We start from the raw sequence: 26,946 nt of genomic DNA on the forward strand, positions 1-26,946 counted from the left end.
TCTTCTCTTACAACCATTATTATTATTATTATTATTATTATTATTATTATTATTATTATTATTATTATTATTAACATTGAGGCTGGGTGGCCATCTGTCAGGGGTGCTTTGCTTGTGCTTTTGGTGCACAGAGGCAGAAGGGGATTGGACTCAATGGCCCAAAGGGTCTCTTCCAACCCTCTTTTTTATTATTATTATTATTATTTTATTATTATTATTATTATTAACATTGAGGCTGGGTGGCCATCTGTCAGGGGTGCTTTGCTTGTGCTTTCGGTGCACAAAGGCAGAAGGGGATTGGACTCAATGGCCCTAAGGGTCTCTTCCAACCCACTTTTTTATTATTGTTGTTGTTGTTGTTGTTGTTGTTGTTAGTAGTAGTATTAATTATTATTGCTCGATGGCCAACTATAGTCTGGCCCTCCAACGGTCCGAAGGATCGTGAACTGGCCCCCTGTTTAAAAAGTTTGGGGACCCCTGCTCTAGTCTGTCAAGATCGTTTTGAATTCTGCTCCTGTCTTCTGGAGTATTGGCTATCCCTCCCAGTTTGGTGTCATCTGCAAACTTGATGATGGTTCCTTCTAACCCTTCATCTAAGTCGGTAATAAAGATATTGAACAGAACCGGGCCCAGGATGGTACCCTGCAGCACTCCATTTGTGACTTCTTTCCAGGATGAAGAAGATGCTTTGGTGAGCACTCTTTGGGTTCGTTCACTTAGCCAATTACAGATCCACCTAATTGTAGTTTTGTCTAACCCACATTTTACTAGTTTGTTTGCCAGAAGGTTCCTTCTAACCCTTCGTCTAAGTCGTTAATAAAGATGTTAAACAGAACCGGGCACAGGACTGAACCCTGTGGCACTCCACTCCACATACCTTAGAAACTAGCCTAGAGAGCTAGACATCTCCTAAACCTTTTCTATCTATAATGGAATTGTTTTTACCTGAATAAATGTTTTTGAACTTTTACTGAGCCTCTGCAATTGATTGCCATCGTAAGAGACAAAGGCTTCTCTTTGCTCACCACTTGTAAGTATCTGCTGTTTTGAAAGTCTGCTTTTGCTACTCTGCTATATTTTGGTGGAATCTCCCCCAAGAGAGGGTTATTAAATTGAGTCTAACCGCTCAGAGATTACCACAACAATCTGGATGATACGGCAGTGTAGATCCAATCTCAGTATTGGACACAATCAGAGCCGGTCCAACAATGAGGCGAATTAAGCGGTCGCTTCGGGCACCAAACATACAGGGCGCAGTTGAGACTGCTTTTTCTGTTGATTTGTTGTAAAACATGATGTTTTGGTGCTTAATTTGTAAAATCTTAATGTAACTTGATGTTTAATAGGCTTTTCCTTAATCCCTCCTTATTATCTAACATTTTTGCTTATCCAACGCTTTTATTTTTCAGTGATTGTTTTGGGGGGAGGCGCCAAAATTCTGTTCGCCTACACTTGAAAAATACCTAGGGCTGGCTCTGGACACTATCAAATGTTCCTCGTGCCTCAGGTGTCCCTCGGGGAAGCCTTCCCGCCCCTTCCGCACCCCTGTCCGCTCACCTCTGGCGAAGAGGTTGGAGAAGTCGGTCTCGGTCCTCCGGAAGCGGGCCTCGTTCTCGCTGTTCTCCCCAGCAGCCACGCGCAGGTTCCGGGAGGCCTGCCGCTCCTTGAGGGCACTGGCCAGGCGGCCCTTGTCCTCCAGGCTGTTGTTGCGCTGCAGGAACCCTACGTGTGGACAAGGAGGGTGGGTCAGGGGCAAGGCCTGCCGCTCGCCACCCAGCATGGCTCCCTCACAGGGGCAGACGGACCACGAGGAGGAGGGAGCCCGAAAGATGGAGAAGCGGCGGCGGCAAAGCCCAGCCAAAGCAGAGCTGGATCCTCGACGGTCTTCTGCCTTTCTTTCTATCTATCCCAATGAGGTCAGGGAGAGCGAGGATGCGGTATTTATGGGGGAAGCAATGCGCCCGGAGCAGGCAGCGCTCAAAGGGCATCAGCTGCAAAAAGTCACTCAGGCATGAAGCAGGGAGGGAGAGAGATAGAAGGAAGCCATGTCTCCCTAAACGGAAGCGACAGGTGCCAGTCCCGAAAAAAGGAAGAAGAAAGTCAGCCCAGGGCAAGGGCACACACACAAACAACAATCACACACACAAGGGGACAGTGCCTCTCCTTCTCCAGCCTCTCTACATTCGACGCTACTTTTAACTGCCACTGGCTAGATCAGGCATGGGCAAGCTTCGGCCCTCCGGGTGTTTTGGACTTCAACTCCCACAATTCCTAACAGCCGATAGGCTGTTAGGAATTGTGGGAGTTGAAATCCAAAACACCCGGAGGACCGAAGTTTGCCCATGCGATGGGATCATGGGAGTTGTTATTTTACAAGATCTTGAGCCTTCCATGCCTCACCACACCACAGCTCCCAGGATTCCATAGCCTTGAGAGTTAGAGCGGTTTCAAACTGCATTCATCTTACAGTGGAGATGCACCCCCTCCCCTGCGGTGTAGATCCAGCCAGGGTCTACCTGAAGTCTCATGACAACAAAACCCTTGGTTTCAATGTGAGAATCCAAATATTACTGGAGGACAACCTTTGTATAGAGTTCTGTTTGAAGATGTTCACTCAGCCCAGATAGCCTATTTATTTCACATCCCAGCTTTCTCCCAATATGAGAGAAAACCAAATAGAGTTAATAATAATAATAATAATAATAATAATAATAATAATAATAATAATAACTTTATTTATACCCCGCCACCATCTCCCCGTGGGGACTCAAGGCGGCTCACAATGTTACAAAAGTAACAGCGCAAATACATTAAAAATATAAGTAGGTAAAGGTAAAGGTTTCCCCTGATGTTAAGTCCAGTCGTGACCGACTCTGGGGGTTGGTGCTCATCTCCATTTCTAAGCCGAAGAGCCGGTGTTGTCCATAGACACCTCCAAGGTCATGTGGCCAGCATGACTGCATTCCTGCCCGAGCGGTACCTATTGATCTACTCACATTGGCATGTTTTCGAACTGCTAGGTTGGCAGGAGCTGGGGCTAACAGCGGGCGTTCATTCCGCTCCCGGCATTTGAACCTGGGACCTTTCGGTCCACAAGTTCAGCAGCTCAGCGCTTTAACACGCTGTGCCACCAGGGGCCCCTTTCTCCCAATATGAGAGAAAATTAAAACCAAATACAGTTAAAACCATGGATAATCCAAAAGTTTCAAAAGCCATTAAATAAACACCTATATCCAAACAATGATTTAAAAGTCAATTGAAATATCATCTATATATATAAAAGGGTAATGAAATTTCGGCCTAGGACAAAACAACAAAACTACACATCCCAGAAACACTAAACTTGGCAGCACAACCCCTCATCCATGCCTCTACGTGCATACAACAAAAAGCTCCAGCTACTCCAGAAAACGGCCAGGCTTTGAGACTGCAAGGCTATTCACTGCTATTCCACCTGGCCAACAAAGGATTCCCATAAGCCACAGCAACTAGTGGCCGGGCAAAGCTAGTGATAATAAAAAATACACTACACTCCAGTTAAGATAACTTCTCCAATTGACAATTAAGAGTTTAAGGTTACTGGGTTGTTGTGAGTTTTCCGGGCTCTATGGTCCCAGAAGCATTCTCTCGTGACGTTTTGCCCACATCTATGGCAGGCATCCTCAGAGGTTGTGAAGTATATTGGAAACTAGGTCAGTGAGGTTTATATATCTGTGGAAGGTCCAGGGTGGGAGAAAGAACTCTTGTCTGTTGGAGGCAAGTGTGATTGTTGCAATTAATCACCTTGAAAAGCCTTGCAGCTTCAAAGCCTGGCTGATTCCTCCCTGAGAGAATCCTTTGCAACATTCACACTTTCCTCCAATAGACAAGAGTTCTTTCTCCCACCCTGGACACTTCACATATATAAGCCCCACTTGCCTAGTTTCCAATATACTTCACAACCTCTGAGGATGCCTGCCATAGATCTGGGCAAAACGTCAGGAGAGAATGCTTCTGGAACAGGGCCATACAGCCCAGAAAACTCACAGCAATCCATGGACTGGTGATTTTCTCTCGCATTTAAAAAGAAACATGATCCAAAATGAGCTTCTCAAAGGATGGTGTATCTGGGAATCCTCAACTAATAAAGTTAACCAGGTTGCTGCATCTTCGTCATGTTGAAGTAATAGGTACAAATTAGGCAATTACTTTACAGTAGATTGTCTCTCCCTCCTGGAAGGTAATTTTCGACTTGATCTGACTCTGACTCTCATTTTGTAAAAAACAAAACAAAAAAGGAAGCCAATTATTTTCTAGGCGAGATTTAAAGGCCTTGGGGAAAACAATAGCTGCAGATTTGTTTTCTTTAGAAAATGTAAACGGGAGTGGGTGCCCATTTGAAGTATGCAGGTTGGAGTAGATGTATTGCTGGTACAATGAGGACTAGGAACAGGACTGGCCATATAGTGCAAGTCGCTTGAAATGTAGGAATTACTTGTAGCCAAGCATGGCATTGCCGCAGTCTACATCTAAAAAGGTAAAGGTTTTCCCCTGACGTTAAATCCAGTCATGTCTGACTCTGGGGGTTGGTGCTCATCTCCATTTCTAAGCCGAAAATCCGGCGTTGTCTGTAGACACCTCCAAGGTCATGTGGCCGGCATGACTGCATGGAGCGCCCTTACCTTCCCGCCGGAGCGGTACCTATTGATCTACTCATATTTGCATGTTTTTGAACTGCTAGGTTGGCAGGAGCTGGGGCTAACAGCGGCCGCTCACGCCGCTCCCGGGGATTGAACCTGGGACCTTTCGGTCTCCAGCTCAGTGCTTTAACTCACTTCACCACCGGGGCTCCAGTCTACATCTACACCATCGAATTAATTCAGTTTGACACCACTATGATTGCCATGGAATCATGTGCTATGGAACAATGGGAGTTGTACTTTTACAAGGTCTTTGGCCTTCTTTGCCAAAAGATGTTGGTGCCTCGCCAAACTAGAAATCCCAGGATTCCATCGCATTTAGTCATGCCAGTTAAAGTGGCGTCAAGCTACATTAATTCTAGTATTGATGCACCCTCAGTTAACTCCTGCGACCATCTCTGAAGCTTCATTGGATAAAGCTGTGCCTGCCTTTTATGACGTCAGTGAAAAAATTAATTCTGATTGGTCTTCCCACCTCCCCCGCAATAAAAATAATGCCAAGCCTGAGAATTGTTCTCATAGGAAGCAACATGGTCCCTTAGAAAGGGAGATGCTGCCTCTACACTGTAGAATTAATACGGTTTGACACCACTTTTTCTGTCTGGGAAATTATATCATGAAATGACCTTACTGCCTATTCCGCCTCGTTTCAAACGGGGAAAGGAGCCTAGCCAGGGGTGCACCCAAATTTAAATGGAAATTAGAAGGGGCCTTGTTCTTGTTGCGTAAATGTATAACATTGGGACGACTTGCCCCCGTCCCTTCCCCCCAAAAAAGCTCAAAAGGCGACTCTAACGAAACTAAACCCCATTAAAAAGGAAATACGTTTATAGGTCGGGTTATTATAACATCATTCGGGCTAAACGGCGGCCATTTAACGGATTTGTGGAGGTCGTGATAAGCCTTGAAATGATTTCCTCCTTGGTTTCCAGAGGGTTACAAAACCTAACCGTTGGAGCAAGACGACCTGGGTTTTATTACTCCGTGGCTCCTGTAGTAATCGAGCCAACTTTTTGGAAATACAGTAGAGTCTCACTTATCCAACGTTCTGGATTATCCAACACATTTTTGTAGTCAATGTTTTCAATACATTGTGATATTTTGGTGCTAAATTCGTAAATACAGTAATTACTACATAGGATTACTGCGGCCCGTTTATAAGTGAGACTCTACTGTACTGGTTCCTTAAATTATATAATTATATAATTATATAATCCAGTTCAGTGCAGTTAAACTGCATTATATGAGTCTACGCTGCCTATATATTGCAGTTCGACCTGCATTAAATGATGGAGTTTACGCATTCAAGTCTCCTGTATCCACTCCCACTCCTTTGGAAATTTCTGCTGAAATCTTTACTGCCAAATAAGGCAGTTTGAAATGCATATGGTCAGTCGACGTAGGTCCCTGTAATGCTGTTTGAACTGACTATATAACGCATTATATGCTCGTGTGGATGTGGCCTTCGAGTTACGGAGGAATACTCTGGAATAATAAACACGCGTCTCAGGCAAAGAAGAAACGGGGAGGAAGAAATCCGCTTCAGCTTCGAGAAAATGGATTATCTGATGGATTCTTTTATGTGGGCGAAACGTCAGGAGAGAATACTTCTAGAACATGGCCATACAGCCCGGAAAACATACAACAACCCTGTGATCCCGGCCATGAAAGCCTTCGACAACACAAATCCATTATCTGTCTATTTATCCATCAAACTGTCTATTTAACCTCCTAACAAAGGATTCCCCTAGGCAGGAAGCACCCAAGCTTTAAAGCTACAAGGCCATTCAATGCTAATCAAGGTGGCCAGTTGCAACATTCGCACTTGCCTCAGGCAGACAAGAGTTCTTTTTCCCATCCTGGACTGGCCACAGATATATATACCCCACTTGCCTAGCTTACAGCAGACCTCACAACCTCTGAGGATACCTGCCATAGATGTGGGCGAAAGGTCAGGAGAGAATGCTGGAACATGGCCATACAGCCCGGAAAACTCAGCAGCAAACCCTATTTATCCATCTATATCCATCCATCCACTCACCCATCCATCTGTCTGTCAGTGTGTCTATCCATCCATTTATCTATAAAACTATCTATCTATGGATCTGTCAATCTAGCCACCCAGCCATCTACTACCTATCCATCCATTGATCTATGGAGCTATCTATCCATCGATCTACTATCGATCTAATCCAGACAGGGAGGCTGTATTGAGCTTTTCGGCTTTGCTTGTTTCGATAGGAAAAAGGTGTGGGTTTGGGTCACAAGAAGCAGAAGCGGGGCCTTTGGCTCTCCTCGATGTTTCCGCTTCAAACGCCGGTGCGGAAACCCATCCCTCTCTCGTCACCGAAGGGACCGGGATGGCCCATTAAGTCCCGATCAGGAGCTATTTATAGCAGAGAGAGGCGCCCGGCGGAGGAGGAGTTCAGGCCAGATCCCCATCCTTCCTCACCATTGGCCCCAAGGCCTTGCAATGGGTTGCACATTGTACGGAGGAGGAGGAGGAGGAGAGGATGTGGCCAGCCTCCTCCCTCCCTCAGTCTGACGGATGGCGCCTTAATAAGCCCGTCGTTCATCTCTCTCCGTGTTTTCTGGGCCGATAAAGAAGGCTGAGAGACGGCAGGCAGAGGGCTCTCCTCCCTGTTTCTCTCCCCGGCAGCTTCGGTTGCCCAGCAGCCAGCCACACACACAACACCACAACACACACACACGTTAAATCTGGATCTTGAAGGAGTTACGACATATATATATATATATATATATATATATATATATCCGTTTATATATATATACATAACGACACCTACACAGGTGTCATTTTCAATGTGTTGTCGAAGGCTTTCATGGCCGGGATCACAGGATTGTTGTATGTCTTTCGGGCTGTGTGGCCATGTTCCAGAAGCATTCTCTCCTGACGTTTCGCCCACATCTATGGCAGGCATCCTCAGAGGTTGTGAGGCATGGATAAACTAGGCAAGGAAGGTAAATATATATCTGTAGAGAGTCCAGGGTGTGACAAGAGTCCTTTGTCAGTTGGAAGCTAGCGCTAATGTTTCAGTTAATCACCCTAATTAGCATTGGAAAGGTTTGTCTCTTGCCTAGGGGGCATCCTTTGTTCAGAGTCATTAGCCGCCCTTGGGGCTCCTCTGCCCTCGGAGAGTTGCTTTCTATTCACTGTTCTGATTTTTGAGTTTTGTAATCCTGGTAGCCAGATTTTGTTCATTTTCATGATTTCCTCCTTTCTGTTGAAGTTGTCCACATGCTTGTGGATTTCAATGGCTTCTCTGTGTCGTCTGACATGACAGTTGTCAAAAATCTCTCTCTATATAACGTTTTTCTTCTGGAGGCGGTAGGGAAGCGACAGGGTTTGCTTCTTTCCTCCTGAAATGAACCCACTCCTGGCAAAATACCTCCCAGACTTCCCTATGCCAGTCTGATTGCGCCCCTCCCTGCCTGTCCTCTTGACAAAGAGGCTTCCTAGGAGCCTCGCATCCCCTCTCCATAAAGCAAGCACTCCTCGCCCGTCTCCTGGCGCCCACCCGAGCCATTCATTCTCTGACACCATTAAACCCACCCAACTTTTCTTTCCTCCAGAATAAAGCCTCCCGCCCGTTCCGCTGCCGCCCAGCAGATGGCGCCAGAGCGACGCCGCTCGGAGGCAAGCGGGGAGAAGGCGAGACCGCCCCCCCCCCCCCCTTCATCCCCTTAACGAATTTGATGGCACCTGCCTCACCAAATAGGGAGAGAAGGGGAGGGGAGTCTTCCCGCCACCCCACTCCCCTTATCTGGAGATAAAAGCGGTGCCCTACTTTCCTTGGTGAGCCAAGCTTAGCCGCCCAGCAAGCAAGCAAGATCATTCAAGGAAGCGGCCGGGGATTGGAAGGAGAAAATAAGAGACACAGAAAAGGCAGAAGGAAATGTCCCTCCTTCTCCTCTTTCCACTTACCGCATATCTTGAGCCCGATCTTCTTCGTGCAGCCATGGGCCACACCGCACCAGGTGTCGTAGGCTAAAAGGAACGGAAAGACACGGGTTACATCCCGCAGAAAGGAACAGTCAGGGGGCAAAGACACATTTATAATCCACGACTTCGAATTATGCCTCTTCAACAAACAAACAGTACCACTATCTCGAACCATCGCAATTCTCAGGTGATTAAAAATGTGTGGCATGGGTACTAGTGGAGTTTGCAAAGGAGGTCTGACGTGGCCCTGCAAGGTATTGGATGGCCATTATTTGGGGATTTGGGATCGGATATCCTCACGTCCTCCCTTTCTGCCCCAAAGTGACAACCAGCCATAAACAGAGTACTCTATGCCATCCTGGAAGCCAGATAATGATGATGATATAATGTATACAATAATACAATACAATAATACAAAGTTTTGAAAAGCGGTGACAGCTACGTCCATTGAATAGAATAGAATAACTTTATTGTCATTGTGTTGTGGAAGGCTTTCCTGACCGGAATAGGCGCCTCCGGTGGCCTAGGGGATAAAAACCTCCTGACTTGAAGGATGGGTTGCTGACCTGAAAGCTGCCAGGTTCGAATCCCACCAGGGGAGAGTGCGGATGAGCTCCCTCTATCAGCTCCAGCTTCATGCGGGGACATGAGCAAAGCCTCCCACAAGGATGGTAAAACATCAAAACATCCGGGCGTCCCCTGGGCAACGTCCTTGCAGACGGCCAATTCTCTCACTCCAGAAGCAACTCCGGTTGCTCCTGACACGAAAAAAAAAATTGGGGATTTGGGATCGGATATCCTCACGTCCTCCCTTTCTGCCCCAAAGTGACAACCAGCCATAAACAGAGTACTCTATGCCATCCTGGAAGCCAGATAATGATGATGATATAATGTATACAATAATACAATACAATAATACACAATCTTGAAAAGCGGTGACAGCTACGTCCATAGAATAGAATAACTTTATTCTCATTGTTTTGTAGAAGGCTTTCATGACCGGAATCACTGTGAGTTTTCCGGGCTGTATGGCCATGTTCCAGAAGCATTCTCTCCTGACGTTTCACTCACTTCAATGGCAGGCATCCTCAGAGGTTGTGAGGTTTGTTAGAAACTAGAGAAGTGAGGTGGGAGAAAGAACTCTTGTCTGTTGGAGGCAAGTGTGAATGGTGCAATTGGGCAGCTTGATTAGCATTGAATAGCCTTGCAGCTTCAAAACCTGGCTGCTTCTTGCCTGGGGGAATCCTTTGTTGGGAGGTGTTAACTAGCCCTGATTGATTTATGTCTGGAATTCCTCTGTTTTTTGAGTGGTGTTGTTTAATGACTGTCGTGATTTTAGAGTTTTTAAATACTGGTAGATAGATTTTGTTTATTTTCGTGGTTTCCTCCTTTCTGTTGAAGTTGTCCACATGCTTGTGGATTTCAATGGCTTCTCTGAGTAGTCTGACATGGTGGTTGTAAGAGTGGTCCAGCATTTCTGTGTCCTCAAATAATATGCTGTGTCCAGGTTGGTTCATCAAGTGCTCTGCTATGGCTGATTTCTCTGGTTGAATTAGTCTGCAGTGCCTTTCATGTTCCTTGATTCATGTTTGGGCAATGTTTGGTGGTCCCTGTGCAGACTTGTCCACAGCTGCATGGTATCCGGTAGACTCCTGCAGAGGTGAGAGGATCCCTCTTGTCCTTTGCATTTTCTCATTGGTTCTGTAGATAGTTTGTAGGTTGTGTTTCTTCATCAGCTTCCCTATGCGGTCAGTGATGTATGGGAAGAACATTTTCCTCTGGGTGGATCTTTGTCTTTACTCTCTTGGCTTGTTCTTGGCCTTGCCGCTCTTCTGATATCTGTTGGCCTGTCCAGCCCAGTTTAGGTGGTTCCTTTCCCCTTGGAGGAGGTGGAGTTCGCAGATTCTTTTTTCACGATCTGCCAGGGCTTTAACTGTGCTTCTTGGAGCCTCCGGTGGCCTAGGGGATAAAAGCCTTGTGACTTGAAGGTTGGGTTGCTGACCTGAAGGCTGCCAGGTTCGAATCTCACCCGGGGAGAGCGCAGATGAGCTCCCTCTATCAGCTCCAGCTCCATGCAGGGACATGAGAGAAACCTCCCACAAGGATGGTAAAACATCTCGGGTTCGGGCTGTGGCGCAGGCTGGAGAGCAGCTGCAATGAATCACTGCAATGAATCACTCTGATCAGGAGGTCATGAGTTCGAGGCCCGCTTGGAGCCTATGTTTGTCTTGTCTTTGTTCTATGTTAAAAGGCATTGAATGTTTGCCTATATGTGTAATGTGATCCGCCCTGAGTCCCCTTAGGGGTGAGAAGGGCGGAATATAAATGCTGTAAATAATAAATAAATAACATCAAAACATCCCGGCGTCCCCTGGGTAACGTCCTTGCAGACAGCCAGTTCTCTCACTCCAGAAGCAACTCAGGTTGCTCCTGACACGGAAAAAACAAAACAAAACTGTGCTTCTTTTGACTTGGGTGCTGGTTGGAGTTTTATGTAAGTATCTATCAGCGTGTAGGTTTTCTGTACATTGTGTGGCTCAATTATTTATTGAGTTTGCGGATAACTAGGACATTTAGAAATGGCAGTTTTCCTTCATTTTCTTTTTCCATTGTGAAGTGTTTTCTTCCATTATAATTACAAGAGAGGCTGGATCTACACTGCCACATAATGCTGCATTATATAATCAGCGTAGATCCCCATAATATGCAGGGGGGTCTACACTCATCATATAATGCACTTCCGAACTGCATTTTCTGGCGGTGTAGATGCAGCCGCAGATAAACCAATCCGACCAGGATGAGAGGGCGGGCAAAAGGGGGAAGAGACCAGCTGAGAAACAGAGAGAGAGCTGACAATCTCCGAGTAATTTATTGGCGCTGCTCCAGGAGAGTGGCAGCTTAAAATAAACTGGCATGAAATGGGGTCAGGGAAGAGTTCAGGAATTAATTGGGTGAAAAATAGTATTTGACTAGATGATCGGACTTGCATGGTTGGGTTGCAGACGGATCCAGGAGCCGGGGAGGCGGGTCTCTGAAGCCCCTCCTGGAGGGAGCCGAACTCGGCTGCTGCTTAGGCTGCTCTGGAGAATGAATGCGGGTTGACACCATTTTCACCCCCACGGCTCAATGCTGTGGCTTTGTAAGCTTTGTTGATGCCTCACCAAACTCCAACCCCTGTTATTCCATAGCACTGAGTTAAAGCAGTATCAAACTGCACTAATTCCACAGCGTAGATGCACCCAATATACTTCACAACCTCTGAGAATGCCTGCCATTTCTTAAAAGGACGGGACCGAGACTTCATTTCCCAGCGGAGCCAAAGGCTCTTGGAAGCGAAGCGAAGGGGAAATGTTGAGTGAGGCTGCCGCTTAAGGATATTAAAGTCCCACTAAATTCGGGAAGATTTTCCCCCTCAAAGCCAAGGCGCTGAAACAGCACAGAGCTAGGTTTCTTCCTTCCTTTCTGTTTTAAAAATAATTTTTTTTTCGTGTCAGGAGCAACCGGAGTTGCTTCTGGAGTGAGAGAATTGGCCGTCTGCAAGGACGTTGCCCAGGGGACGCCCGGATGTTTTGATGTTTTTACCATCCTTGTGGGAGGCTTCTCTCATGTCCCCGCATGGAGCTGGAGCTGATAGAGGGAGCTCATCCACACTCTCCCCAGGTTGGATTCGAACCTGGCAGCTTTCAGGTCAGCAACCCAACCTTCAAGTCACTTAGTCCACTACGCCATCTGGGGGCTCCTTAAAAATAATAATAATATTTGAAACCCAAACCATCTGTATGGGAAATACCTTGCGGAATTAATAGGAAATTTGCCAGGGTTAAAAACACACCCACATACCAGAAGGAAATGAGTAAGACAAAGAAATGGGAGGACTTCTGGAGTCTTCTGTGAGTGGGTTGCTGTGAGTTTTCCGGCCTGTATGGCCATGTTCCAGAAGCATTCTTTCCTGACGTTTCGCCTGCATCTAAGGCAGGCATCCTCAGAGGTTGCAAGGTATACCGGAAACTGGGCTGGGGCTGTGGCGCAGGCTGGAGAGCAAGCCAGCTGTAACCAGCTGCAATGAATCACTCTGACCAGGAGGTCATGAGTTCGAGGCCCACTCGGAGCCTATGGTTGTCTTGTCTTTGTTCTATGTTAAAAGGCATTGAATGTTTGCCTATATGTGTAATGTGATCCACCCTGAGTCCCCTTCGGGGTGAGAAGGGCGGAATATAAATGCTGTAAATAAATAAATAATAAATAACGGGGGCAGCAGAACGTTGGATAAGCGAATATGTTGGATAATAAGGAGAGATTAAGAAAAAGCCTATTAAACATCAAAATAGGTTATGATTTTACAAATTAAGCACCAAAACATCATGTTAATACAACAAATTTGACAGAAAAAGTAGTTCATTGTACATTAATGCTATGTAGTAATTACTGTATGTACGAATTTAGCACCAAAATATCACAATGCATTGAAAACATTGACTACAAAAATGCGTTGGATAATCCAGAACGTTGGATAAGCGAGTGTTGGATAAGTGAGACTCTACTGCAGAAAGTATTCTCCCACCCTGGGATGCCCCCCAGGCAAGAGACAAAACCTTTCCAATGCTAATTAGGGTGATTAACTGAAACATTAAAGCTGGCTTCCCAGTGACAAAGGACTCTTGCCACACCCTGGACTCTCCACAGATATGTATTTTTTCCTTTCCTTGCCTAGTTTATCCATATCTCACAACCTCTGAGGATGCCTGCCATAGATGTGGGCGAAACGTCAGGAGATAATACATCTGCAACATGGCCACACAGCCCGAAAGATATACAACAACCCTATTCTTGACTGTTTGAGGCAAGTGTGATTGTTTCAATTGCCCACCTTGATTGGCCTTTCAGCTTCAAGGTCTGGCTGCTTTCTACCTGGGGGAATCCTTTGTTGGGAGGTGTTAGCTGGCCTGATTGTTTCCTGTCTGGAATTCCTCTGTTTTCTGAGAAGTGTTCTTTATTTATTCTCCTGATATTTTTCTAATATTGGAAGCCACATTTAGTTCAGTTTCCTCCTTTCTGTTGAAATCCTTCTATGAGTGAGAAATATCGGGGGGGGGGGGGGGAGGATTAAATATCCCTTCCAATCAGGGAAACACACAAGAAGAATCTCTTAGGAGCTCAGCAGCCGAAAAAGGTCTTTGAGTGCACCTACGCTACAATATTAATGCAGTTCAACACCACTTTAATGAGCAAGGCTCAATGCTATAGGATCCTGGGATTTGTAGTTTGGTGAGTCACCAGCCAAATTTGGCAGAGAAGGTGACAGAAAGACTATGAAAGCTACACCTCCCAGGATTTCCTAGCATTGAGCCATGGCAGCTCAAGTGGGGTTAACGCCGCCCTGAGGCAAAGGGGCCGCCAGGACCTTTATCATAACCTTGTGGGCGGGGCCTGGGGAGAAGTGGGCGGGTCTCGCTTTGGCCCCGCCTCCAGCCTGATGTGTCTCTTTTCTCCTCCTCTGGATGCCCTGCAGAGGGCGCGCTGAAGGAGAGGATTAAACCCCTTTGGAACGGGAATCCGGCTACAAGTGAGAATGTGTTGAATGTGCTGCTGTGAGTTGTCCGGGCTGTATGGGTATGTTACAGAAGCATTCTGTCCTGACGTTTTGGCTGCATCTATGGCAAGTATCCTCAGAGATTTGTTGGAAACTTGGCAAGTGGGATTTATATATCTGCGGAAGGTTCCGGGTGGGAGAAAGAACTCTTGTCTGTTTGAGACAGGTGCGAATGTTGCAAATTGACCACCTTGATTAGCATTGAATAGCCTTGCAGCTTCAAGGTCTGGCTGTTTACTGCCTGGGGGAATGCTTTGTTGGGAGATGTTAGCTGGCCCTGATTGTTTCATGTCTGGAATTTCCGTTTTCTGAGTGTTGCTCTTTATTTACTGTCCCGATTTTAGAGGTTTTTTAAATACAGTAGAGTCTCACTTATCCAAGCCTCGCTTATCCAAGCTTCTGGATTATCCAAGCCATTTTTGTAGTCAATATTTTCAATGTATCGTGATATTTAGGTGCTAAATTCATAAATACAGTACAGTAGAGTCTCACTTATCCAAGCTTCTGGATTATCCAACGCATTTTTGTAGTCAATGTTTTCAATATATTGTGATATTTTGGTGCTAAATTCATAAATACAGTAGTTACAACATAAGATTACTGCGTATTGAACTACTTTTTCTGTCAAATTTGTTGTATAATATGATGCTTTGGTGCTTAATTTGTAAAATCATAACCTAAATTGATGTTTAATGGGCTTTTCCTTCCCCCTCTCCCCTCCCTTCCCCCCACCCCTACCCCATACCACAGGGATGGGGGAAAAAAAAGAATAAATAGAACGATGATATATTAGATATGTGAGTAGACAATATAGAAGGGAAGAGGACGGAGAAATGTGATAATAGATTAATGTTGTGTAGGTATGAACGTTTGTATTAAATGTGTAATATACTCACAACATGAAATATAAGATAATATCAATAAAAATATATTTTTTAAAAATAGGCTTTTCCTTAATCCCTCCTTATTATCCAAGATATTCGCTAATCCAAGCTTCTGCCGGCCCGTTTAGCTTGGATAAGTGAGACTCTACTGTACTGGTAGCCAGATCTTGTTCATTAACACCTCCCAACAACGGATTCCGCCAGGCAGGAAGAAGCCAGGCCTTGAAGCTGCGAGGCTTTTCAATGCTAATCAATGTGAATAATTACAACATATAGACAAGAGTTCTTTCTCCCACCCTGGACACTCCATCCCCCTTGTCTAGTTTCCAACAGGCCTCGCAACCTCTGAGGTTGCTTGTCATAGATGTGGACGAAACATCAGGAGAGAATGCTTCTGGAACATGGCCATACAGCCCGGGAAATTCACAGCAACCCAGTGATTCTGGCCACGAAAGCCTCCGACAAGACAAAGTGAGAATGTGTCTGCATTGTACAATTAAGGCAGTTTGACACCCTTTCCCACTGAAAAGAGAGATGAAATAAGAGAGGTTTTTTTTTGTGTCAGGAGCAACTGGAGTTGCTTCTGGAGTGAGAGAATTGGCCATCTGCAAGGACGTTGCCCAGGGGACGCCCAGATGTTTTGATGTTTTTACCATCCTTGTGGGAGGCTTCTCTCATGTCCCCGCATGGAGCTGGAGCTGATAGAGGGAGCTCATCCGCACTCTCCCCGGGTGGGATTCGAACCTGGCAGCCTTCAGGTCAGCAACCCAACCTTCAAGTCACAAGGCTTTTATTCCCTAGGCCACCAGAGACAGGTGAACGAGTGGCGAAGGCGGATCCTGGCTCAAGCTGCAAATCTCAGGGTTCCACAGCATGGAGCCATGGCAATTTCAAAGTGGTGTCGAACCGCATTCGTTCCACGGTGCAGATGCAGCGCGCGGAAAGGAGCAAGGGTCGGGAGTAGCAGGGCCAGAAGAAGGAGAAGAGGTGGAGGTTGAGTCAGGTGACAGGGGTGGACAGAAAGGACGTGGAGAGGACATAAGGAAGGAGGTGGAGAGATGAGCGGCAGATGTATGGAAGGACGGAAAAGGAGGAAGGAAGGAGAAAGGAAGGAAAGGGAAAGGCAAGGCAAGGCTCGTGCACGCGCACGCGCCGCCCGTCGGGAAACAATAGGCAGCGGTGGCGCGAGCGCGGGAGAAAAACGCGCCCCTTCTTGTGATAAATTATTTCCCTTCCGCCGGCGCATTCCTTTGATGGGACCCTTTTCACGAACGTCAATACACCCACCACACACTTCCAGTGTTTGGAAAACAAACAAAACGAAAAAGCTCTCAACCTCTGAGGATGTGGGTGAAACGTCAGGAGAGAATGCTTCTGGAACATGGCCATACAGCCCGGAAAACATACAACAATCAGAAGAATTCCCATTCGTAAAACGCCTCCTATTACATTTATATTTGTTTTTAGAAGCGGGGAGGAGAAGCCACCCTAAGGAGGCGACATAAAAGGAAGGCGGTCTTTTCGTTTGATGGAGAAGAAGGAAACATCGCCGCCGCCAGTCATGTTGGGCAAGATCTTCACGCTTCACAAGCCCGGGCCAAAAGGGAGAGAGATGGGAGACGTTTCCCCTTCCTCCTTGCCGTCCCCCACCCCACGCACCCACCCTCCTCCGTGTCTTTGTCGCCCGTGGCTCTGCCGCCCTATTTATTGCACCGCACTCCTCCCCGGATTGTCTTTTTGTTGTTGTTCTGGAGGGTTTGTTCCAGAGCGTCTGCCAAAATGGTCTGAGCCCAGGCACTAAACCTGAGTCTCAGGCTCCTCTCTCTTCCATTAAGTCCACCCCAAAGAGGGCCAGGCAGTCTGGCTTCACGAATCAAGGAACACGAGAGGCACTGCAGACTAACACAACCAGAGAAGTCAGCCAGAGCAGAGCACTTGGCGAACCAAGCATATTGTTTGAGAACACAGAAATGCTGGACCACTGTCATAACAACCATGTTAGACTACACAGAGAAGCCACTGAAATCCACAAGCGTGTGGACAATCTCAACATAAAGGAGAAAACAATGAAAATGAACATCATCTGGGTATCAGTATTTTTAAAAAATTCTAAAATTAGGACAGCAAATAAAGAACAACACTCAAAAACAGAGGAAACAAGAAACAATCAGCTAACACCTCCTAACAAAGGATTCCCCCAGGCAGTAAGCAGCCAGACGTTGAAGCTGCAAATCTAATCAAGGTGGGAACTTGAAACATTAACACCTGTCAGTCCTTGGAAACGATAGGACACAATGCGAAGCTCACACAGCTGTACCAGAGTCTCACTTAGGGCCAGCAGAAGCTTGGATAAGCGAATATCTTGGATAATAAGGAGGGATTAAGGAAAAGCCGATTAAACATCAAATTAGGTTATGATTTTACAAATTAAGCATCAAAACATCATGTTTTACAACAAATTTGACAGAAAAAGCAGTTCAATACGCAGTAATGTTACTGTATTTACGAATTTAGCACCAAAATATCATGATGTATTGAAAACATTGACTACAAAAATGGCTTGGATAATCCAGAAGCTTGGATAAGTGAGGCTTGGATAAGTGAGACTCTACTGTACCATGGAAACTCTTTATTGAATCCGTCTTGCCAATATGAACACAAAGCTTGCACTGCCTCTTTCCCACCAGCCCTCCTGTATATCAACCTACTGCTTCCCCCACCTCCCCCCTTCCACATTCACACCTCCCTGTCAATAGTTGTTTTCCCATGGTTGAAAACCAGAGCAGGTCATAAATCCGTCTTTTCAGCCAAATGGTTCTTCTCATCCTGGCTCTTCTCATCCTGGCTCTTCACATCCTGGCTCTCTCCCACCCCCATTGTTCTGGCAGGATTTTTTTTTTTTTGTCAGGAGCAACCGGAGTTGCTTCTGGAGTGAGAGAATTGGCCGTCTGCAAGGACGTTGCCCAGGGGACGCCCGGATGTTTTGATGTTTTACCATCCTTGTGGGAGGCTTCTCTCATGTCCCCGCAAGGAACTGGAGCTGGTAGAGGGAGCTCATCCACACTCTCCCCTGGTGGGATTCGAACCTGGCAGTTTTCAGGTCAGCAACCCAACCTTCAAGTCACCAGGCTTTTATCCCCTAGGCCACCGAAGGCTCCTCTGGCGGGATGTAAAAAGGTCAGTTAGGTGAATGCTGGGCTTTTGCATCCTGACAACACCTGCCTTAAACAGACAAGAGCTCTTTCTCCCACCCTGGACCTTCCACAGATATATAAACCCCACTTGCCTAATTTCCAACACCTATCAACCTCTAAGGATGTGGGTGAAACGTCAGGAGAGTAGGTTTCTGGAACATGGCCATACAGCCCGGAAAACTCACAGCAAGGTTTGTTGTATGTTTTCCGGGCTGTCTGGCCATGTTCTAGAAGTATGGCCAGACAGCCCCGAAAACATATCCCAGCCATTTTTTTTTTGTGTCAGGAGCAACCGGAGTTGCTTCTGGAGTGAGAGAATTGGCCGCCTGCAAGGACGTTACCCAGGGGACGCCCGGATGTTTTGATGTTTTACCATCCTTGTGGGAGGCTTCTCTCATGTCCCCGCATGGAGCTGGAGCTGATAGAGGGAGCTCATCTGCTCTCTCCCCGGGTGGGATTAGAACCTGGCAGCCTTCAGGTCAGCAACCCAACCTTCAAGTCATGAGGCTTTTATCCCCTAGGCCATCGGAGGCTCCTATGCTAAGTCTATGAGACTTCTCTATCACTATCTCAAGCAGATATTGACAGGTCTGAACGGGTGGGTCAGGAGTTCAACACCCCCACCCCCCGAATTTTTTTTCTGGCTACGGCCCTGCAGCTTCCATTCGCAGCTTCCTCTCCCTTCGTTCCAAGCTCTTTTATTTTCCTTGTTAGGAAATGACAGATTCTGCCACACTGAAGAATGCTCCAACCCCAAGTCGATCAGGAATCAGCCATAGGGATCCGTATTCTCCGCCTCCCCATCCCTTCCCGCCTTGAGCTCATGCATCAGGTCCATCTCGGAGGTTCATCTCGGAGGTTTGTCTCCGATTTCCTCCAATGGGGCCCCAGGGAGACCCCCGCCGAAAGGGGTGTGCAAGGACGCGTCCTTTTGTCGCGCGTTCGGGGCGAAACGAAGGTGGAACGAAGCCCCCTGCCCCTCCCCTCATAATGACCTACTTGTGGGTCGCAGGCCGGCGGTGTTGGGGTCCTGGGCCGCGGCGGAGGCGGCGGCGGAGACAGAGGGGGGCTCCGAGGCTGCCATGAGGCTCGGGCGAGTCCGAGCCCGGCGTCGCTTTCGTCCAGGAGCCCCTCAAGGCGGAGGAGGAGGCGCGGCTGCAAAGCAAAGCGAGAGGGTTGGAAAGGCGATGTATCGGGAGGAAAGAACACAGCGGGCTCCGAGAAGCCTTCGGGGGGAAGCGGCGGCCAAAGGCGAGGATGGGGCTGGGGCACGAAGATAAGGAGATAGGAGAACCTTCCTTCCCCCCTTTCCCACCCTTTTCCTCTCGCCTTGTCTTTTTCAAAATGCCAGACAAAAGCGCCGCGGACGGAGGGAGGGCGGGAGGAGGAGGAGGAGGAAGAGAGGACGGAGGGCGCCTCGATGGGTTTTCTGAGGCGACGCTTCGAGAGGCGGGAAAGGGAAGGAAAGGAAGGCTGTCTGGACAGAGCTGGCGGCGAGGAGGAGGAGGAGGAGGATCACGCCTCTCTCTCACCCTGTAACTCTGAGGGAAGAGAAGGGAGGGGGAGAAAGATGGTGAAAAAGAGGAAGAGGAAGAGGAGGAGGAGAGATGCGAGGAAGAGGGAGAAGAAGAGGAGAGGAATGGAGGAGGAAAAGAGAGGAAAAGGTGGAAAGGCACCTCTGGCGGAACTCCTCAGCATGGCTTCCACGCCCCGAGGGGACAAAGCCACGTCCCCGGAGAACAATAGGCCAGACAATAGGAACCATGAGAGCAAGGGGGTGTGTTCAGTATGTTGTGTTGTTGTTCGGTTGCTGTGAATTTTCCATGTTCCAGAAGCATTCTCTCCTGACGTTTCACCCACATCTATGGCAGGCGTCCCCAGGCAGGAAGAATCCCGGAGATGAAGCTATTCAATGCTGATTAAGCTGATTCACTACAACATTCACACTGGCTTCCAACTGACAAAGAGTTCTTCCATGCCACACAGCCTCTGAGGATGCCTGCCATAGATGTGAGCGAAACGTCAGGAGAGAATACTTCTGGAACATGGCCACACAGCCCGAAAAACATACAACAACCCAGTTCTTTTCTCACCCTGGACTTTCCACAGATACAGTAGAGTCTCACTTATCCAAGCCTCGCTTATCCAAGCTTCTGGATTATCCAACACATTTTTGTAGTCAATGTTTTCAATATACAGTAGAGTCTCACTTATCCAACATAAATGGGCCGGCAGAACCTTGGAGAAGCGAATATCTTGGATAATAAGGAGGCATTAAGGAAATGTCTATTAAACATCAAATTAGGTTATGATTTTACCAATTAAGCATCAAAACATCATGTTATACAACAAATTTGACAGAAAAAGTAGTTCAATACGCAGTAATGTTATGTTGTAATTACTGTATTTACGAATTTAGCACCAAAATAACATGATATTTTGAAAACATTGACTACAAAGACGCGTTGGATAAACCAGAACGTTAGATAAGTGAGACTCTACTGTATTTATTTATTTATTATTTACAGTATTTATATTCCGCCCTTCTCACCCCAAGGGGACTCAGGGCGGATCACATTACACATATAAGGCAACATTCAATGCCTTTAACATAGAACAAAGACAAGACAAACACGGGGCTCCGAGCTGGCCTCGAACTCGTGACCTCTTGGTCAGAGTGATTTGTTGCAGCTAGTTGCTCAACAGCCTGCGCCACAGCCCAGCTGTGTCATTTGTAGTCAATGTTTTCAATATATCGTGGTATTTTGGTGCTAAATTCGTAAATACAGTACGGTAGAGTCTCACTAATCCAAGGCTCGCTTATCCAAGTTTCTAGATTATCCAACACATTTTTGTAGTCAATGTTTTCAATATATCGTGATATTTTGGTGCTAAATTTGTAAATACAGTAATTACAAGATAACATTACTGCATATTGAACTGTTTTTTCTGTCAAATTTGTTGTAAAACATGATGTTTTGCTGCTTAATTTGTAAAATCATAACCTAATTTGATGTTTAATAGGCTTTTCCTCAATCCCTCCTTATTATCCAAGATATTCGCTTATCCAAGCTTCTGCCGGCCCGTTTAGCTTGGATAAGTGAGACTCTACTGTATATATAAACGTTCCTTGCTTAGTTTCTCCATACCTCACAACCTCTGAGGATACCTGCCATAGATGTGGGCTAAACGTCAGGAGAGAATACTTCTAGAACATGGCCATACAGCCCGGAAAACATACAACAACCCTGTTGTGAGGTGTGTTGGAAACTAGGCAAGGGAGGTTTATACATCTGTGGAAGGTCCAGGGTGGGAGAAAGAACCCTTGTCTGCCTGAATTCACCTTTGCAGCTTCAAAGCCTGGCTGCTTCCTGCCTGAGGGAATCCTTTTTTTTTCCGTGTCAGGAAAATTTTTTATCATCAGTTTTATTGGAACTGTACACCACAATGTTGGCAGCATGTGTATATCAGAGGAGATCCACTCCATACTTTCTACTGTAAAAAATTTTCTTACTAATAATAATAATAATAATAATATTTTTTCGTGTCAGGAGCAACCAATGGATGTAGCTGTCACCGCTTTTCAAAACTTTGTATTATTGTATTTTATTATTGTATACATTATATCATCATCATCATCATTATCTGGCTTCCAGGATGGCATAGAGTACTCTGTTTATGGCTGGTTGTCAGTTTGGGACAGAAAGGGAGGACGTGAGGAACGTGTCAGGAGCAACCGGAGTTGCTTCTGGAGTGAGAGAATTGGCCGTCTGCGAGGACGTTACCCAGGAGACGGCCCGGATGTTTTGATGTTTACCATCCTTGTGGGAGGCTTCTCTCATGTCCCCGCATGGAGCTGGAGCTGATAGAGGGAGCTCATCCTCACTCACCCCGGGTGGGATTCGAACCTGGCAGCTTTCAGGTCAGCAACCCAACCTTCAAGTCAGGAGGTTTTTATCCCCTAGGCCACCTGAGGTTCCTTTGTTGGGAGGTGTTAGCTGGCCCGGATTGTTTCACGTCTGGCATTCCCCTTGTTTTCAGAGTGTTGTTCTTTGTTCAGCGTCCTGGTTTTAGAGTTCTTTTAACACCGGTTCATTTTCATGGTTTCCTCCTTTCTGTGGAAATTCTGTTGTTGTTGAGAAAGATGACATCCCCGAGCAAGACCGATCATTCGGGTGGAAAGAATGGGATGTCGGACAGGTTTAGGGGATGGATGGTTGGTCCAGATTAGTTGCCTGCCTTTCCTCTCCGGGATTTATGAGGAGGCGACACATATCGCCTCTTCGGTGGGATTCAGGAATGCGGAGGAAGACCAACACAGGCCCTGCCCAGTCCACACCAGTTCGGGTGCCCAGAGGGAGAGAAGGAAAGGCGGAGGGTGCGGGGTTGGGGGAGCATGAGCCCAGGCCACGGTGAACCTTGGCGCTTTTGCATTCTCCAGCTCCGAGGCGACGCTCTGCTGCGCCTCCTGTCCAGACTATTCCTCCAAGCACGGCGTGGCCACAGCTTTGGAGAGACAATCTTCTCCATTATGATTAGTTGACTCGTCCACGCCACGCTGCCTTTCCCTCCAGGCTCTTTCTCTCGCGAGGAGGGAGAAAGGCAAGGAAAGGCCCAGAGGGGCATCATTCCATGGGAGAAAAGCTTCCCTGTCAACAAATACATTCTGGAATTTAAAACCATTTCTCTCTGTTTACGTGTGTTCTGGCCAACTGGAGTTGGGCGAATCATTATATTATTTTATTATGACACAGCAAACAAGATAGATATGCTGGATTTTGTATCACAAAATCACAAGTCGAACACTTCCCAAGTGTCTAGGACTGTGTGATGTATTTTCGGATGATGCGTGCAGATCCCAGTAGGGTGGCCTTTTGCATTGGCAGATCGTAATTTTGTCAATGTCTATTGTTTCCAAATGCCGGCTGAGATGTTTTGGCACAACACCCAGTGTGCCCATCACCACTGGTTTCTGCCAGAGTCTTTGAAGTTCAGTCTTGAGGTCCTGATAGCAGCTGAGTTTTTCCTGTTGTTTTTCGTCAATGCGACTGTCACCTGGGATGGCAACATCAATGATCCAAACCTTTTTCTTTTCCACAACTGTGATGTCTGGTGTGTTGTGTTCCAGAACTTTGTCAGTCTGGATTCGGAAGTTCCACAGTATCTTTGCGTGCTCATTTTCCAATACTTTTGCAGGTTTGTGATCCCACCAGTTCTTTACTGCTGGCAGGTGGTACTTGAGGCATAAGTTCCAATGAATCATTTGGGCCACATAGTTGTGCCTCTGTTTGTAGTCTGTCTGTGCGATTTTTTTTACAGCAGCTGAGGATATGATCAATATGGATATGGACTTAGGTAAAGGTAGGTAAAGGTCTTCCCCTGACGTTATGTCCAGTCATGTCTGACTCTGGGGGTTGGTACTCATGTCCATTTCTAAGCTGAAGAGCCGGCGACACCTCCAAGGTCATGTGGCCGGCATGACTGCATGGAGCTCTGTTACCTTCCCGCCGGAGCGGTACCTATTGATCTACTCACATTGGCATGTTTTCGAACTGCTAGGTTGGCAAAAGCTGGAGCTAACAGCGGCCGCTCACACCGCTCCCGGGGTTTGAACCTGGGACCTTTCGGTCTGCAAGTTCAGCAGCTCAGTGCTTTAACACACTTCGCCACCGGGGCTCCTACTGGACTTAGCCTCAGGGGAAACCTTTACCTTTTTACCATCCTTGTGGGAGGCTTCTCGCATGTCCCCGCATAGAGCTGGAGCTGGAGCTGATAGAGGGAGCTCATCCACGATCTCCCTGGGTAGGATTCGAACCTGGCAGCTTTCAGGTCAGCAACCCAACCTTCAAGTCACGAGGCTTTAGTCCACTATGCCACCGGAGGCTCTATTATTATTATTATTATTATTATTATTATTATTATTATTATTATTATTATTATTATTATTAAGAAAACATTATACAGTAGAAGGTATGGAGTGGATCTCCTCAGATACACACATGCTGCCAACACTGTGGTGCACAGTTCCAATAAAACCGATGATTAAAATTGATGACATACCAATGACAACCTTGCCGTGAGCTTTGCGGGCTGTATAGCTATATTCCAGAAGCATTCTCTCCGGACGTTTCGCCTACATCTATGGCAGGCATCCTCAGAGGTATAGTGGAAACTAGGCATTAAGTGGGGTTTATATATTTGTCGAAGGTCCAGGCTGGGAGGAAGAGCTCTTGTCTGCTTGAGGCAAGGGTGAATGTTTCAATTGGTCACCTTGATTAGCATTGAATAGCATTTCAGCTTCAAGGCCTGGCTGATTCCTGCCTGAGGGAATCCTTTGTTGGGAGGTGTTAGCTGGCCCTGATTGTTTCCTGTCTGGAATTCCCCTGTCTTCTGAGTGTTGTTCGTTATTTACTGTTCTGTTTTTAGAGTTTTTTAAAATACTGGCACCCAGATTTTGTTCAGTTTCATGGTTTCCTCCTTTCTGTGGAAATTGCCCACATGCTTGTGGATTCCAATGGCTTCTCAGAGTAGTCTGACATGGTGGTTGTTAAAGTGGTCCAGCATGTGAAAATGAACAAAATCTGGCTACACTCTAAAAACAGGACAGTAAATAAAAAACAACACTAAAAAGGGGGAATTCCAGACAGGAAACATTCACACTTGCCTCCAACAGACAAGAGTTCTTTCTCCCATCCTGGACTTTCCACAGATATATAAACCTCACTTCTCTAGTTTCCAATATACCTCACAACGTCTGACGATGCCTGCCATAGATGCAGGCGAAAGGTCAGGAGAGGATGCTTCTGGAACATGGCCATACAGCCCGGAAAATTCGCAGCAACCAATATTTCTCTCTCTCTCCATTCCCCCCCCCCCCTGTTTGTTTCTTCTAGCAAGCTGGAGTTCGGTGGACCGAGTCATCATCATCATCATCATCATTATTATTATTATTATTATTATTATTATTATTATTATTATTATTATTATTATTATTATTATTATGGAGCCCCCCAATGGCGTAGTGGACTAAAGCCTCGTGACTTGAAGGTTGGGCAGCTACGTCCATTGAATAGAATAGAATAACTTTATTGTCATTGTGTTGTGGCTTTCATGACCGGAATAGGAGCTTCCGGTGGCCTAGGGGATAAAAGCCTGTGACTTGAAGGTTGGGTTGCTGACCTGAAAGCTGCCAAGTTCGAATCCCACCCGGGGAGAGTGAGGATGAGCTCCCTCTTTCAGCTCCAGCTCCATGTGGGGACATGAGAGAAGCCTCCCACAAGCAAGGTAAAAACATCAAAACATCCGGGCGTCCCCTGGGCAACGTCCTTGCAGACGGCCAATTCTCTCACTCCAGAAGCGACTCAAGTTGCTCCTGACACGAAAAAGAAATATTATTATTAGTAAGAGAACATTTTACAGTAGAAAGTATGGGGTGGATCTCCTCAGATACACACATGCTGCCAACTCACCAGAAGCGACTCAAGTTGCTCCTGACACGAAAGAAAATATATTATGTGTTGTCGAAGGCTTTCATGGCCGGGATCACAGGGTTATTGTATGCCTTTCGGGCTGTGTGGCCATGTTCCAGAAGCATTCTCTCCTGACGTTTCGCCCACATCTATGGCAGGCATCCTCAGAGGTTGTGAGGATAGATAGATGTGGGCGAAACGTCAGGAGAGAATGCTTCTGGAACATGGCCACACAGCCCGAAAGACATACAACAAAATATATTATTATTTTTAGCAAGAGAACATTTTCCAGTAGAAAGTATGGGGTGGATCTCCTCAGATATACACATGCTGCCAACTCTGTGGTGTACAGTTCCAATAAAACTGATGATAACATTGATGTTATAACAACAACAGCAGCAGTAACAACAATTTACAGACCATAATCTGAAAAGCATACATTCTAACCGTTTAAAGTTGAGAGCGCAGCTGGAAGCGAAGTTACAGGTTAGTCCCATTTCCAGCTCCAAATGCCCTCTGTTTTGTGATATTTCCAAGGCAAAGTCATACTTTCTCCTAAAAACACAAGTCTCAGGGGAAAAGAAGAACAATGGGTTTCATCCTTAGAAGGAAAAAGGACATCCTTACCGGCCGAAAGGGCAGAACAGCGCTGAGTGCCAGAGTCAGTCCCAGAGAGGCAGAAAGTGGAGAAATCCCTGCCAGGCTGGGATGAAGGAAAGGCTTGGCGCTTATAAAGTCCGCCGCGAACGACGTCGGGACACGAAGGGAGGCCTGGGATGTAATTCGAGGTGACCCTTTCCTCGCCTCCAGCCCCCACAGGCACCCCTCCCCTCTTTTCCCGGTGCTCGGGCTTGGCTTGGCTTCCTCCGAAGCGTGAATCCTCGTCGGCTGATCTCTTGCGACGCAGGCATGAGTCACAGCGCGCCCATCGCTGCGCCGGGCTCCGAAATGGGGAGTAAGAAGCAGCTGGGGGCTCGGGAGGGAGGGAAGGAAGGAGAAATGGAGGGAGGGAGGGTGCATCCAAGGGAAGGAAGTGCTGGAGGGGGTTGGCTTGCACTGGGCCCATCACGAAGGCTGAATCGACCCTAAGACTCGCCCAGGATAGAGTCAGGGACAGACAGGGAGATGCTGACCAAGACCAGCTTCTCCGTGTTCGTCGTCAAGCC

The 26,946-nt window shown here is 46.8% G+C and overlaps 1 protein-coding gene across 2 annotated transcripts in view; it reads right to left on the reverse strand.

Moving 5' to 3' along the window:
• Nucleotides 1-26,661, reverse strand: part of gad1 (glutamate decarboxylase 1) — an 83,084-nt gene extending 56,423 nt beyond the window's left edge. The window contains exons 1-4 of one of the 2 annotated variants that reach the window (XM_062964597.1): nucleotides 26,408-26,661; nucleotides 19,311-19,466; nucleotides 8,626-8,688; nucleotides 1,558-1,722 (exon numbers count right to left, since the gene is read on the reverse strand). In XM_062964597.1, the coding sequence (XP_062820667.1) occupies nucleotides 1,558-1,722; nucleotides 8,626-8,688; nucleotides 19,311-19,395 (313 nt within the window). In that variant the 5' untranslated portion in view covers nucleotides 19,396-19,466; nucleotides 26,408-26,661. Of the gene's footprint in view, nucleotides 1-1,557; nucleotides 1,723-8,625; nucleotides 8,689-19,310; nucleotides 20,024-26,407 lie in introns of those variants that run through there. The other variant, XM_062964606.1, reaches the window with a different exon arrangement.
• Between the last annotated feature and the right edge of the window lie 285 nt (nucleotides 26,662-26,946).

Source organism: Anolis carolinensis, chromosome 1 (assembly GCF_035594765.1).
Source record: "Anolis carolinensis isolate JA03-04 chromosome 1, rAnoCar3.1.pri, whole genome shotgun sequence".
Lineage (NCBI taxonomy): Eukaryota > Metazoa > Chordata > Lepidosauria > Squamata > Dactyloidae > Anolis > Anolis carolinensis.